The following is a 16,504-nucleotide window of genomic DNA, read 5'->3' on the forward strand; positions in this document are numbered from 1 at the left end:
AACTATAACTAATGGAGAAAAGAACAAGTTTGTCAGAAAATCAGTACAGCCATTTTACTATTAAAATTTTGCTTTTTAATAATTTATTTGAAGTAGTTTAGAAAAGCAAGATTTGTATTTTATTTCCTTGTAAAAATCTTTACACATGCAGACAAACCAGTGTTAAGAAAGTATTCACCATCATTTAAACAAATAACCACTTAAATAGAAGTGTCTGCAATTTTATCTGTATAAAAATAAGATACATTTTTACAGAATTCACACTCCAGTTCTTATAGCAATAAACAATACACGACTATAGTAAGTACAATTGAACCTGACCATGGTTTTCAATTAGATACTGCTAGGGCATTTTAATGTGCATAAAAAAATTTAACATAGTTCTTTTCAACAGAAAATGTCCTCAGTGTTTCTAGAGACCTAGAGGGTTTTAAGAAATCAAATCCTAATCACTTGCTTTTAATGTTTTGATTACGAGTCCATACATCACACTGTAGACAGGCAAAACCAGGAACTGATGTAGGCTCAATGGAGAAAAGTCAGCGCCTGTGCCTGCCATGTCCTGAGCGACTGCCACCATGGTGCTTGCCTTTATGGGACCTCTCAAAGGAGCGAGATCTTTCACGCCTGTCCCTGTGATGTCCCCGTTCATGCCTGTGTTTCTTGGCAGCATCTGAGTGATCCCGAGACTTGCTCTGAGACCGAGAACGAGATTTTTTCCTTTTATGACCATGTCTATTTGAACTTTTTAAATCATCCCTGGCATGCTTGGCCTTAAGGTGAGGAGAACCATGATTATGGTGTCTTCTTGGGCTTTCACTGTGACTGCGAGACCTGCTTCTTGATCTTGAGCTGTATGTTCCAGATCGACTCCGCCTATTATTATAACTTAGATAATAAAAATTTGAGGTTTAGATTCAGTTTCTTCTGGGAACAGACTATTTTGGTGGTGCTCATAACAGGTTCAAACAAAACTATCAGACCTACACCGACAGGCCAGACTTAAGACTTACTAAATTTCTCCTCCCACCTCACTACCTCCCTCCCCCCCAGCCTTATTAGACAAATCTAAAATAAACTTACTATACGTGTATACTCCAAGGAGAACAGTAACAAGCAATTTTTACAGAAAGTTCTAAATAGCTTTGGTTTTTATTGAGTACCTCCCATAAGCTCAAAAGAGCCACTGAAGAGCCACAAATAGATAGCAATCTAATTACAAAGCTAATTAGGGAAGATTCTTTGGCTATGGTCAACTTACTGGTTATTAACAAGTAGTTAATGAAATATTCATGTTTTCTAACTGTAATCAGAAAGCAATACAGTGATACCTCGGTTTTTGAACTCTCCGTTGACAAACATTTCGGTTTATGAACGCTATAAATTTTATGGATCTATATGGTATCATTAGATAGTAAAATTCACACTAAATTTGCAGTTTTAGGGGTTGACTTTAAAGGTCTGGAATGGATTAATCCATTTTGCATTACTTTCTATGGGGAAACCGCACCTTGGTTTTCAAACATTTCAGAACTGAGAATGGTCTTCCGGAACGCATTAAGTTCGAAAATCAAGGAACCACTGTACAGTGTTTTCACGCTATAAACAGGGTATTATATACCTTGATAGCACTTCGGCCAACTCCTACACTTCTCAAAAAAACATGGGCAAAAACATAGAATGCCATTAAGATACATCACTACAGAACAAACAAAATCCCACATATATGCAGAGCATATTTACAGTCTCATTTCTCATACTCAACTTCATGGAAGAATAAATATATCGTAACTTTGAAAAAGTCTATGTTCATTTTTTTTTTAAAGCATCAACTTTCAAACACTCCATATTTTCCCTGAAAGAATAGTTACTTACTGTCTTCTCGGAGTATGTGATCTAGAATGTGATCGTGTTCTTGACCTTGAACGACTTGCACTTCTGCTATTTCTACTTCTCTTGCTGTCTTTTCTTACACTTTAAAAAAAACACACAACATTTTAGTTACAGAAAGTAAACACATAAAAGATTCCTCAGGTCAGTTTTTCTAACGCAAGTATACTCACCCATTGTAAGGGCTTTTGGAAGCCTGCTGTCTTTCCTCGGGTTCTTTTTTGACCGTTTTCACATTAACAGAGATAGGTGACTTCTCTTCAGCTTTTACTTCTCTTGGTGATGCTAAAAAAAACAGCAACATAAAGACATGTCAATCCTTGTATTTAACAGAGGATCAAAAAATTGTTTCTAAATGTAACTCCAAGTATCATGCTTTCAAGTATCAGTCTTTAGTTGACTGTCAAAATAGTTAAGTTTCTTAACATCAATGCTTCTATGAGCTGTTAAATGCTAAAGCTTTCTAATAATCACACCTTTAGTACCTAACTCATTTCAATTCTGAATAAGTCTTACATGGTTTAGAGGCTGGAGAAAATCCACCAAGGGTTGAAAGGGCTGGAGTTCCATCAGGATTCAATCCTTTTGCTTTTAATTTAGCTTCTTGTAAGGCTACTTTTCTTTTCTCTACTTCTTTTTCCAGTAATTCATAGTTTGGCTGTGGGGAGGAAAATGAAGTTGTCATCTCTCCTTCACAGTAGCATGTCAGCACTGAGAAAGTGATGGCACATGAGTAATCAGAAGTACCTTTTTTCTGGTATAAAGCCTAAGTGTTTCTATGCAGATATCCTGGATCTCCTCTTCCGTTGTACCAAAAAGAAGAAACCAATGGGGACGAGTTGGCAATGGAATCTACACCATAAAAACAGAATGGTTTAAATTTTCATTGTTTTTATTAGAACGACTGACTTATCCTACAGGACAAAACAAGCTATGTATACCTACCTGAAGAGCTCTAGCTGCAAGGTAGATGCAAGCACACGCTATAGTCTCTGGTTGAAATCGAACAAATACATTGGTTCGAAGACTGTCATTCATATAGTTCCTGAAAAATATTTCAACCATAAGCTCTGTACATAAACAATTCTAAAGCTTATATAAAATTGGAGACTCAATCTACTTTATTCTTTTTTCTCCTCATATTTATATTGATATCCTCATATTCTAGCATGTAACAATTCTTAACTCAAAAACTAGTAAGAGATAAGAATTTAACACTAGAACAATTTTTCAGCTTTCCTATCTATGACCAAAGTCCTTTAAAATAATTCCATATTATTCCAAACAGTTTTCTTATTTCTAAGAAAAGTAATGCTTTGAAAGTCAATTCTAACATGACTAGTTTCAGAAATCATAAACCACTCCAGTAATACTTCAAGCCATTTATTGACCATCTCTCCTTTATCCACAATGAAAAGCAGTGTCAACCAAGTTCTTTCAAAAACTCAAAAGTACTGTGACAGGGGTAAAAGGTAAGCACTCACCAAGTTATAGTAGAAAACTAAGCTACTTCAGAAAATCCAGGTAGGAAGTGAAGAGCAATAAGTAAACATATATAACAGCCTTGTTTACATACCTTTTTGTGACTACAAATGAAAGCAATAAACTACTTCAGTAAATAAACTGCTGTACTTATCAGTAAACCCACCCCGCAATATTCCTCAAGTATTGAAGAAATTTTACAAATTGTTTAAAGTTAACCTAAAAGACTATTTAAAAATCCTTACCCGTGATAACTGCTAAATGCTGTTCTATAGAACATGTATATTAAATGTCATGCATTTCATAAAAGTAATGAGACTTTTCTAATACTAATATTTACTGAGTCCAAAAGCATGGCCGTCAAGTTCAGAACATAAAAATTATGTCACTTAAGTCCTACACATCAACAGTCTTGAGACGGTAGTTGTGGATGGACCAACTCCTTGTTTTGCCTTTAAATAAGCCAGCACTCCAAATCATACATCTGCATCTCAAGTGCAAGTTCTAAAGCACTTATGTTAGTATCTCTTAAAAATGAAGTACTTAATTCTAATATTATTGCCTGCAATGGCCCAGAAGCTATAAATTCATCCAGTATAGGAATTGTGCCCACTTTAAGCTGCAAGTTGTAGTTTCATATGATAGAATTCATGCTATACATTGAAATCTAGTCAAACTCCTGACAAAAAAACTATTTAATTCATAATGGTTGGACAACAAATCTATCAAAAATGAACTATTCATTTTGATAGTTACAGGTATACATTAAATACATAGGCATGTTGAATAGTTACTTCTAGAAGCAAATATACAAATCCTTTTGACACCCCGACAGAACTAGAAGATGCTGCCAGATGGATATGGACCACTTCAGTGAATCTCGGATGAGAGCTTGCACTGGATTGGCTGGAGAGCAGGGCAGCCAATCAGGCCATCCTGAGGTCATGGGCTGAAGTGCAGAGGGCAGAGTTCTATGACTTACCATCATGGACTACCCTTTAATTAAAGAGTAGAAAAAAGAACAAAGTTAAATTGAGTTCTCCATTAAAAGTAATTAGTCAAGCCAAGAAAACAGGAAGCAGAAATAAGCTTTATTTACCTTTTGATTAAAAAACAAAAAAACAAAAAGCACCAAAAGAAACTCATCTCATTATTTTGGAAAGGGAAAATGAAACTTACTTTATTTCTGCTTCTGTTTTCCTGGCTAGAAAAAAAAATGTAAAAAAAGCAACTTACCAGGCAGTTTGAACCAGGGTTTGATTACGTTCACATTCTAAGACTTGTAAATACATAACAATGATCTAAAGGACAAGGGAAAAAAATTCAATTTAGCATATTGTTGGTTCTTTACGAGTACAGATTTAAATGAATGTAAGTAACTGAAAATGTTAGCTGCAAGTTTTAAACGGCACAGATAATACAAACCAACCTAAAATGTAACTGAGTCAATGTGCGTTATGATGTTACTAGATTTCATGAAAATTATGCTTCAAAATGTTCCACAATTGTACAGGAAAATTGTTAATTCAATTAAAAACAATATCTAATTTTTCATGAATACTTTACTATGTGGTGGGTACTGTGTCCTGAAAACAAGTTAAAGCTGAGCGTACAGCATTTAATTTCCCAAGGTGTAATTCTGCATGTTTCCAAAATTCCAGCCTGTGTTTCTAAAGTTACACAATGGGCATGATACATATTATTAATATTCCACATGGGTATTAGATTAAGTAATCAAACACTAAATATTTCTACAGTGAAGCTTATCACACTGAAGTGTGATTAAAAACTACATATAAATAGCTTTACTTCAGTTCAGGTGAGATTTTTCTGGACCTGTATTACCATCATTCTCATGTTACAATTTTAGAGATGTGGTATCTGAGAAGAGATAACTGCCAAGGTCATACAAGTAACAGCAGAGACAAGTTTCTATCGCAGGTAAGTGCTGCCCTCAGAGCAACTGTTGTCTCAACTACTTTGCTATTACTTATGATCACATGCAAACCGAGAGCCACTGAAAAAACCTATGAACATTGAGTAACAGTAACAGTGAGCAGCCACCATGCTTTGAACATTTTACTGTGCAACAGGTAGCATGCCAGGTACTTTTGTACACATGTATTTATTCCTTGGAATGAGTTATTTCAGTCTCCATTTCTAGGTAGGGAAACTGGGTTAGCCACAGGCAAAAAGAATTTACCGCTGTCTATACAACAGAGATTTGAACCCAAGTCTTTTTGACTCCCAGTTTTTAAAATAAATTTCAATATCTAAAAGGATGCTTTTTAAAACCAAGGTTAACTCTTAAATATAAACAGAATATAAATTCATGTAAAATAAAAATTTAAGAAAAACCCTAATACTTACGAATGTAATTTCTGTACTCTACAACTCACCTTATGGGGATGCTTGACATGAACACAAAATCCCAACTCCTTTAGCACCCTCCTTTCTGCCTTGATAACTTGATTTTTGGTGTTAATGTAGTTCTGATCAAGGACCAGGGGGCTTGGAGTCCTATAGTTTGTAAGAAATAAAATCAAAACTGTTTTGCACATCCAAAAAATTTTATTTGTGGCATCTCCGTTTTCCCTTCCAACCAACTATTGGCAACAGAAACCAGCTTTTTAAACTCCTGCAAACAAGTTAAAGCATTAATCTTGTGCTGTCCAAGTTATGCTAATTAAATATGTACTTTCTAGACTAAGTTCCTATAGAAACTGAACCCTGACATGAAAAAAATTCACTAATTCTCTTGGATTTACTGGGTTTTTTTACATTGATTATATTTTGGGTATATATATTAACTTAAGTGATAACTTGATTTATTATCACAAACCCCATTAGTCTCCACGGACTCTTTCCAATGACAAAAACTAACGTGCTCTTGAAAATATTTACTACTAAGACCTTACAAGTTTATAGTGATTTCACTCTTTTCAGAAAATATCAACTCTTGGCTAGTTCATGGCCAAAACTAAAATTAGGTGAAAATATGGTGGGTAAGCTAATCCAAAATGGGTTATCCGTTTAAACAATTCTAAGAATCTCTGTTAAAGAAAATAATCTGAAAACTAAAGACTTAGATTAAAAAAAAATCAGATTCAAAACTCAAAAGTGATCAATAAAAACCACACTTAAATTTGGTCAAAGTTGTAGTTATTAGACAGTATCTTTAGCATGCAATGCAGAAGGGAAGACGATGAGGGAACCAGAACAACACAGCCTCTGTGCCAGACTGAATTCTGATAAGCTTCCAAAGTTATAACGCAGAAGGCTATATATCAATCAGTGGCTCAACGCTTCAGAAATACAGCACATTCAATTAAAACACAATCTTATTTAAGTGTTGAAATTCAAAACTGGTTTTTTACTGAAGTTTGTTTCTTTTCAGGACTTGAATTTTCATTTAAAGCCTATGAAAGGTCCCAATGTCCTGCATTTGATACATTTTTAGATCCAACCGACAAAAAATACATTTTTATTAAGATACTGATTATACAGTATGTATATGGGTAGAACATTTAAATATTTTCCCCATATGCAATTCATTTTCTGCCAGAAGATTCAAAAGTTTCTGCCCTGGGCAGAACACATCATCTATTTTTAAAAGACAGTCACATTCTGAATATTACCCCAACTCATACCTCATTTTACATGCACACCAAATCCAGAAAAATGTAAGCTCATACTTTAAAAATCAAAAACCTATTTCAATATATCCACTTTAAGATCAGAAAACAATCTGAAATAAGCTACACTAACTATCCCTGTAGTGACATGTTAAGAGAGTAAAAATCAGCTATCGTTTATTTTCCTGATTTTCTCACATTTAAAGTTACAAAAACTGGAATGCTTACTAGACTATTTCAAATTATTCCATGTTTTTAAAATCAAATTACATTAAACAAAAGTTGGCAAAGCTGACAAAATGGAAAATAGCTGTTACTTAAATTAACAATACTGAAAATGGCCTTCACTCAAGTTCAGTTCCTATTACAGATATGAAAGGTGTGAAGGAATGAGGCCACCAATTGGGGATATATTTCCAACGTATCACAATGAATTCATTTTATCAGGACAATAGGTTACACGTTAATTGCTCTCTGGGGAAAAAAAATCAAATTTAATTCAAATGAGAGCAACACATGTATATATGAAAACATATTTCAAAGATCTTCAGCTTTATGATTTTTCAGATTTCACTGTTAACAGGAAATTTGGAAAGAAATTAAATCCACCTCAGACTCTCTCTGATGACTAGTTATCTAATGGCCCTCCTTCAACAGGCATTAGGAGATACTCGGTTACAGCTACATGCCATTTTAACTCTTAAACCACTGTAATTCAGAATAAAACTGCACCATTAGAATCTGTATAAAAATACAATTTTATACAAGCAGTTTTGTCTCATTTTCCCCCACTTGTTGAGCAAACTCCTTTGTACCTCTTATTAAGTTTGCTTTAAGAGCTGCCTTCATTCCAAGTCTGTTAAAATTCATTTTTCTTGCAATCAAACCAGCTAAACACTTCTTTGAATTTTGGCTATCTGGTACCAAAATCAGGCTTAATCCTTCATTAATTCTACTTATAGGAATTGTTATCTTCCATCTATTCTGCTACAATCTTTACTTTCCCCTTTTTGGTGTCATAACATTAAATCAATTAAGGAAACCAAACCCGTTATTTACTATAATTCTACTATGTACTCAATTTCTTGCTTTAGGCCTACTATTATCTGCAGTTTTCAGAATTAATTTTGTGAGTATAAAATCTAACACCTTCATTTATTTCAGAATTGGTTTTACCTCACAAACCAAGGAAGGCTCAATAAACATGTAATTCACAAACTACATTTTAAAGATACTGCAGCAGTAGAAAACTGTATTCCCATAAATCAGCAAGAAAAGGTTCAAGAAAATTGTCTAAGCAAAGGGTTTCTTTACTTATATTAACAAAGTACCAATTAGTACTTTCTGTAGCAACAAGCACATTAAATTGAATTAAGGCTTGACAGAATGTCTTCCTCCCCACAGGTCAACTTTCATTCACAACAAAGTTTGAAGAGATGGCATTTTAAAATCTCTTAAAACGAAACCATCTAGTGAGAGAAAAAAATGTTCATCACCAACAACCAACCAAACCTAACTCTTCCTCCCCTGCATTTAAGTTTGTCAGATTTTTCAAAGTAATTTATATGAAATGAATAAATTTTAACAGAAAATCTTGGGCTTTGGACACTGAAAGTTTATTATCTGGTCTCTTAGAAGAGCTATTTGTCCCTTAGCATGATTTTGTTGAAATACACCTTGAAGAAAAAGAAATTGGGATTAGGAGGTCCAAACACAGCTAAATTTCACTAGTGTAGTACAAGGATCGAGAAAATTTGGAACTAGTTCAAGGAACAACACTAAAATGAGTAGTTTGCAAGGAGACAGACCGCTGCTCCAAATACAGAAGTTTGTAATGCCTATTTCAAAGGACCACTCTTTCTTTAGCAGTGTTTAAACAAACTGAAGGCCACCTTTAGAGCCACCAAACTAAACTGCAGAGGAAAGATAGACTAAATGACAAGATCTTAAGACCCTTCCAATTCTCGTCTATGATCTACATATATGTTGAAAATATTACACCATATATGCACCAATGAGAGTGGTTGTAGCAGTCTTTGAAGATTTAATTGTCTTTTAGACAAGGCTTAGATAGTATGAATGTGGCCTCCTTAACACACAGAAATCCCTTAATTTGCTGGGAAAATGATGCATATCAAAAGCAAATTTTAATTTTGAAAACCATTAAAATGGAAAAACAACATTCTCTTTAAATTCAGCCATTTATTCTGAGCTTAAAAGACAATTCTCAAACTACAAAAAAATCAAAGAGGGAAAAAAGTCAAATAATGCGTCTTGAGCATTGGGACTTTCTAAAAGCTTGTCTTATGATTCTAATGTGTAGCTGGGACTGAAAAACAGTAACCCCAAGGCTACAAAAATGATGCCTCCTTTGTAATTTTCATGGTCACAGTACAATTTAAAGCTATGCATGAACTACATTAAACTACTATTAAAATAAACTGATATACTTTACCTAAAGTGTAATGTTGAAATACTTTCTAATGACATTAATCTATACAAAAAAATATTAAGCTATAGTTCTAATAACTTGGACAGCAAAGACAAAAGCTTTTAACAAGAAACAGGAGTTTTTTCTAAATGGTTCACCAGTGGCCAACCTGTTAGTCCCCGATTCCAGTGACCTATTCTCAGAGCACTGGCTTCTCCTTGGGGATTTTCGATACTTCACTCACTGTTGCCATGACGACAGCTTCATCTCTATGTACCACTCCACATCACCCAGGCTTTGGTAAATGTAGCTGGTCGCTGTATAGTCGGTTGCAAGGGAAAAAAGAGTTGAAGTTAATAACATATACAAGTTACGTGTCTGAGTAAACTTGTAATATGCATAGAAACACTTTTACATCCTGCTTTTAAAAAAAAAGGCTTCCATGCAATTAACAACTCCTTTTAAATTTCATGCTATAATCAGATTTCTAAGATTGAAACAAAAATCAATCTCTGTAATAATGACCACACACACAAAAAGACACGCGCTGTTACATCACACAACAGTCAGGTGAGATGTTTTAAATCCCGAGGTTTTTATAGTTAAGACCTACTCTGACATCAAGAAAGAATAAAGCTCACAGAAAAATTTCAAAGTAGATAATCATTGGTGAGTGATAACAATGGTGGCTCGATGGTTCAAAGAATAGTAACAGAAAGCTATTTCCTTTAAGCACAACAGTATCTTTTGACTGAGGATAAAGAGCCGTTTTATTAGTGTCATTTTGTTTTAAATACCCTGAAGAATCAGCTAAATATCTAACTACAAATTTCAGCTCAGGCCATACTAAATACCAAATTGAAATCTTCCCAATTTCCAGGAATTCCTCACCAAGAAGCTAAAAGACATTTTAAAATGGAATAAAAAATTAGTCTATCCCTGGATATGGTTAGGGTGAATGAGAAAAGATGGCAGAAAAAAGAAGTATGTAAGAAAACTATCTGGGTAGCAATGTTTCAGATTTTTTTAACTAGACTAATCGTTTTAAGGTACCAATCGTTTTAAGGTTACTTTACTACTAGTTTGTTCCTGAATAGTTAGTTCTATTACTGCCAACTTACAGATTCAGCCAACAAGGACCACTCATGAAGAATACTAATTTGGCACTAAACAATACCCAACCTCCCAAAACAACTTATAATGCTTTCATAACTTCCTGTCAAACTCAGTACAAGTTTGTCTAACTTCATCACGATTTCCTAGGAAATGAAAACAAGAACTAGTCTACACCACATATATCCTTCTGCAGTGTGCCCTAGAAGTCACCTGTAGGCACAAGCTCTGCCAACTAAAATTTTGATATTGCCTCACATGACGTGTTATGATGTAGCCACACCATCTATATGACACAATTTTGGTCTCTATTTTCTTACAAGATAGAATAAATGGGTCTTATCTAAATACAACCCAGTCAATTAAGAGTTATTTTTCTAATCCACTCACTGAGACTGTATCTGACCAAAACAAAATACCTGTTTAATCCCTTTGACTTCAAACTTCAAACTTTATCATCCTGCAGTCCTTTCAGATCCGGTATTACGCGATATATCGTAGTTCAATGTTGAGAGGTATTCTAACAAAAGCCAACCTCAATTGACAAAGAATTAACTGGGACTTCCAGTAGAAAAACAATCTACACAAAACTTTGCCACAGTATTAACTTGAAACTGCAGTGTTTAAACTTCCAGCCTTCAGTCTTCCAGAGAGGGGAGGGGGAAAACAACTTACAGAATACACTCACACTTGAGCCAAACGTATTCCCTTTCTTGTTTAATCTTAAGCCACAGGACTGCTTCACAGCACTGTTAGGATTGTCCATAAATGTAACTGCCTCTACAAACTTTAGATAGCCGGTTAATTGTGGTTTCTTCATAAAAAGTATCAGGGTGCGCCTATGTGAATTTCACCACCTAAATAAGTTTTCCTTTGCATGGGTTTTTAACTTGAGAGGAAAGAATGTTTTGATTTGATGATTGGTGCACGGTACAGTCGTTAGCAAGAGATGCTGTGGTTCAACAATGCCAATCTTACCTTTTTCCTCTTAACTGGCGTAGGTGATGAAATACATTAATCACATCTCTTATTCTTCTAGGTGCTTCTTCAATTTTTGATGCAAGATTAATACAAGCCATGGCAACAATCTGAAAAAGAAAAACGATCCAATAAACAGTTGTTAGATTATGGCACTCTCAAGTACAGTTAGGAAAAAGTGCCCCTCTCAAAATCTAATGAACTAATTTTGATGAAGAAACTTTAGGACACAATTGGGACAACCTTTGGCAAAGTGAAATTACAACTGACATTTCCAGGCCATAAGCTATGCTGATACTATGGTTTGTTTTTATTGCTTAATTCTTAATTTTGAATTCAGAGTCAAGCTCAGTCTCACAGGAGTTTTGCATTTGGTTGAAAATTCTAATTATTGATAAAAGAGCACCTGGGCCCAGGACCCATTTTCCAGTTTCTAACACATTTCAAAATCCCTACTTCCGGGGCGTGAGAACTAGGTACAAAGGCCTAAACTAACCACTCCTTTTCTGGAAAAGCTAGCAGTGGACTCTAACCCCCTACTTCCCATTTCCGGATGAAGAAATCCTTTTTCGCCCGCCCCCGCTGTACTTACCTCGAAACTGTGTTTGACGAAAGACTTGGAGTAGAAAAAACGATGAAACAACACCTGCCCCGTTGCCATCGCCACCTGCAGTCAAGAGAGAAGAACCAAAGCGCAGGGTCAGGCGGGCCCCGCACTAGGCGCCGCCGCCATTTTGTGCCGCCGCTCGCTCCCCCTCCCCCTCACTAAGAGCAAATGAAATTCTCCTCCCTTCCCTCCCGCGCCACGCACGCCCGGGCTGGGGCTCGGAACCGCGGCTGGGAAGCCCGAAAGGGCCAAAGCCACCCGGCCGGGACGCGGTGGTACTGAGACACAGCGCAGGGAACGGCGGGGAGGAGAGGGGAGCCCGGCCGGCCCGGGGCCGGAGTACTGACCTGCGGCAGCCGGAGGAGGATGCCAGCGGCTTGGATGAGTTCGCAGCCCAGGATGCGCAAGTCCGTCTCGCTGGGCAGGTCGAGCCCGTCCTGCATGGACGGGGTGGGCGAGAGCCGTTCCTCCGGAATCAGCGAGTGGTCGATGGTGAGCGAAACTTCCGAATAGAGGCGGTCTCCGATCAGAATCCCTCCCGTCGTGGTCGTCGTCGTGGTCGTCGTCCCGGAGCTGGAGCCGCCCGCGCTCGGGGCGGTCGATGAGGCGGCGGCTGCAGCGGTCGCTGTCGGGTGAGGCCCGGACGCCATAATCTCAGCGAGCTGCACGCACGCCCAACGCAGCCGGAACCCGGAGCGAAACTAACCAGAGTCCTCGGCGCGACGGATATTCCCGTGACCGCCGGGTTCTGGGCCGCTTCACGCAGCGTGCGCTTCCGCTCTGACGTCACCACGTCCGGCCGACGCGCGCCAACTAGTCCCTGCAGGCCTCGCCTCCGTCCGCGGCGCCTCCTGCCGCGCCTTCCCGGAGCCGCGGCTATGGTGGGAGACCCTCGCGTGACCCGGGTGACCTGTGTGCGGGGGCCGCTGAGTGGCCCAGGAGGTCGTCTTTGTGGTTCAAACAGGTCCAACCTGCTTCGTTCGTGATTATGTTCAGCCAGCAGAACAAGGGAGTTTTACAAAATAACTTGATTCCCAAGTTAGAGTTGGCAAAATTGACGATAGCCCTGCGCGGTTTTAGCAGTTTGTCTCCAACGTGCGTCCCTTGGCGTCGATCTCTTGTCCTCTCCCAACGTGTCGGCGCCGGTGCTGCGCGTACAAAGGGAAGCGCGGGGCCGACCGCGTTGACGGGTGTAAATGGTAACTGACGCTGCTGCGAACGGACGGACGGGTCGTTTTAAAGTGACCCGCAGGGGACCTGGAGAGGCTTGCTCTCCAGTATTCGTAGAAAACAGGAACGTGAACCACACCGGCGCCCCAAAAAAGGCTCGCGGGGGAGCGAGGGGTGCAGCGGAGGGCGGCTGCTTCCACAGCTTCGCTTGCGACGCTCAGACCGAGCCGGTGACGCGCCGCGGCTTCCAGTCATCTGGAAAGTCCCCCGTTTCTGAAATGGTTGTAGGCTAAGAACCTGACAGAGGTAATCGGGTTATAACCCCGAGAGTCCATTCGTACGTGGTTACCCCGATTAGAATGGGGAAACCTCATTCCTATTTTATTCCTTAATAGTAGCGAGTAATTCCCACATTTTTCTCAAATTAGAAGTGAAAACAACGAGACTGAGCTAAACTACTCGAGTCAAGAGTTGGAGGGAAAGAAGTTGATCTTGGTTTACTCCAGCCATGTTTTTATCCCACTCTTGGACGGGGACGCTGAGACGTTGTCCAAGGATGGGCAGCCCCATTACGTGTTTATCCCATAGCTCTGCTTTAACGCTTAATTTAATTATCAAACGTGCATTGAAACTTGGATCTATAGAGCAAAGGGATTTTGAATACATTTCAATATTTGTCAGTGATGTCACTAAGGCAAAATATGTGCAAAAACCTCAGTTTTTAAAAAAGCATTCAGGCCCCCTTGTTTAGTAAAGACTGACATCAGTGGTTCTGAACCCTGGCTGCACGTTACGATCTTCTGAGGAGCTTTTAAAACATACTGATGGCCCGCGCCTTACCTAGAGAGGCTGATGGAATTGATTTGGAGCGGGCCCAGCCAGTGATTTTGTCCATCCTCCAGCGATGCCAGGGTTCAATCAGGGTTGAGAAACATTGCTCCAAGAGTGTAATTAAGGTACCGGTTAAAGCACTTGAGCTCTCTCTATGCATGTCACCTCCCTCACCTTCCTGGCTAGGCTGCTTTCAGGGAAACTTCCTTCCCCTGTGTTCAGGAGAGATTTAAAATACTATACCAAACGTTGAGATCTTTAAAAACTTAAAGGATGATAGGCTATTTTCCTGGTTCTGAGAATCCACTGTGGTTGTGTAAGATACTAATATCCTTGGGGAAAGCTGGGTGAGTGGTACACAGGAACTGCTATTTTTGCAACTTCTTGTGAGGCTTCAATTATTTTAAAATAAAAGGTTAAAAAAAGCTAAATGTTAATATGTTTCATTGAAACATTGAACGCCAAAGAAATCACCACTTATGTTTGTAATGACTTGAGTAATTTAACTTATTTTAAGACCATTTTTAATGGGAGATTTTCTCTTCTTTAAAGGTTATTCCACCATGCCTCTCCAATAAACTGACTTGGTGATGTATTGATATATGTTATAATATATTTTTACCCTCTAGATCCACATTAATCCAAAAAAGTTCACAAGTTTAAGAGGGAGAAGTTCTGGGAGGGGGAGGGGCTATCTACTCCTGATACCTTTTCCCAGTGGACCTCCCAGCTCCCTACCTCCTATGTCTGGCAGTCATTTCCACAAGAGCAGAACTACCCAAATTATTCCACAACTCTGTGCCCATTTCCTACTCCCTTCTGACTGTACCCCCAAATTATATCCAGTAGATAAGACTATTTTCATTGTTCCCCCTTTCAGCTTCAACAAAGGTAGTGGAGGAGGTGAGCCAGTTTTTTATTTGCTTAGCATTACCTTATCAAACTGGGATGTTATTTTTAATTTTAATTAAAAAACAAAACAAAACCTGTGACTAATCCAGAGAATGGAAAGCAATGGGTCTAGTCTAGTGGCTCTGTTCCACAAGGTTGTTTCAGTAGAGGGGTTAAATACAAAATTTACGCGTATTCTATCCTTTTCAGGGTCAAATCCAGAAAAAAAAAAAATCGTAGTCTGGAAGAGTTGTTTGTTTCTAAGTTATTTTGAAGAAAGTTGTTTTTCCATGTACCTACTTGTAAACATCAACATTAAAATGGGGGGAAACATTCAGAGTTATAAAGGATCCAGGATTGAGAAGAGTAAAGCATATGTTTTAATTATATAAAAGCATTAGTAGAAATGAGTTCAGGCAAGTGAGACTGTTCCATTAGGAAGGTAAATGATTGAGTTGTCACTCTTAAGAAAAAATGGAATGGTAAGTTTGTAATATACTTTGTATATTCTTTCTCAACAAGCAGAATGGTAAGTTTGTAATGTATTTTGTATATTAACAAACAGAGGTCCTACAAGTAGGCCCTGAGTTCACCCAGGTCTAAAAGGAAATCAGAGAGGACTAGAGAAAAGTTGTGCTTTATTGTTTCAAGACCTGCAGGCTTCAGATGATGACTGAAGAGAAAAAAATTATCAGTGGCCTCGCCGGGACCACTGAAGAATCAGTCATATTCTTGATGCTTGAATCAGTTCTCATTCCATTAGTATCTGCAGCCTCTGTGGGAGCATGTTTTTTTTTAAATTATTTAAACTTTCAGGTTCTTTAATCCTAAACTCTCAATTAGTGTAATTCCATTAATTTCTTCAGCAAGCAATTATTCACCAGTAGACCACCAGAATTTAATAACACAACAGTAATTTCAGCTAAGGGCAAATGAAGTGTAAGTTCCCATCTAGAAGGAGCTAATAAAAAGAGAATGGTACACACAAGACAAATGGTAGAGTGACCAGTAGGTACAAAGAGCAAACAGAGAAGGGTTAAGTCATTATGGTTAACATCGTCAGAATTTATAACTTTGAGAAATTACTAATCAAGTTTCTGTTCACAGCAGAAATCATAGAGTATCTGACTTTGCACATGAACTATTCATGTAGTTACATGCCTATTTTTCATTTAGTCCTGGAACAGTTATTATGACATCACATTCTTGTCTGGTTGCTCTCATCATTAGAAATAGTCATTCTGAAAATGATTTATATGTAATTCTGAAATTGATTTATATGTAATTAACACTTAGGTATATACTCTTTGGAAAATCTCATAACAGCACTGGCCTGGGCATTCTGCTGCCCAGGTGCTGCTGAAAACTAGTTCTATATAAAACTTGAAACAACTAGTTTTATAATTTCTTAAAGCAAGGGAATCTGACCGAACCCCTTGCGGGTCTAAAATTCTTTGACTCTGGTCTTCCAGACAT

General features: G+C 37.9%; 1 protein-coding gene across 1 annotated transcript; it reads right to left on the reverse strand.

Annotated features, from left to right (window-relative positions):
- Nucleotides 1–93: 93 nt before the first annotated feature.
- Nucleotides 94–13,453, reverse strand: CCNL1 (cyclin L1). Its single transcript, XM_019731957.3, has 11 exons — nucleotides 12,484–13,453; nucleotides 12,122–12,196; nucleotides 11,530–11,639; nucleotides 5,772–5,892; nucleotides 4,609–4,673; nucleotides 2,836–2,935; nucleotides 2,638–2,742; nucleotides 2,407–2,548; nucleotides 2,064–2,175; nucleotides 1,876–1,974; nucleotides 94–888 (listed from the first exon to the last, which is right to left on the reverse strand). Exons 1-11 carry the CDS (start codon nucleotides 12,784–12,786, stop codon nucleotides 540–542), a joined length of 1,581 nt encoding a protein of 526 aa, XP_019587516.1. The 5' UTR covers nucleotides 12,787–13,453; the 3' UTR covers nucleotides 94–539.
- Between the last annotated feature and the right edge of the window lie 3,051 nt (nucleotides 13,454–16,504).

Source organism: Rhinolophus sinicus, chromosome 17 (assembly GCF_057876585.1).
Source record: "Rhinolophus sinicus isolate RSI-liver-muscle chromosome 17, RSI-T2T, whole genome shotgun sequence".
NCBI classification, from domain to species: domain Eukaryota; kingdom Metazoa; phylum Chordata; class Mammalia; order Chiroptera; family Rhinolophidae; genus Rhinolophus; species Rhinolophus sinicus.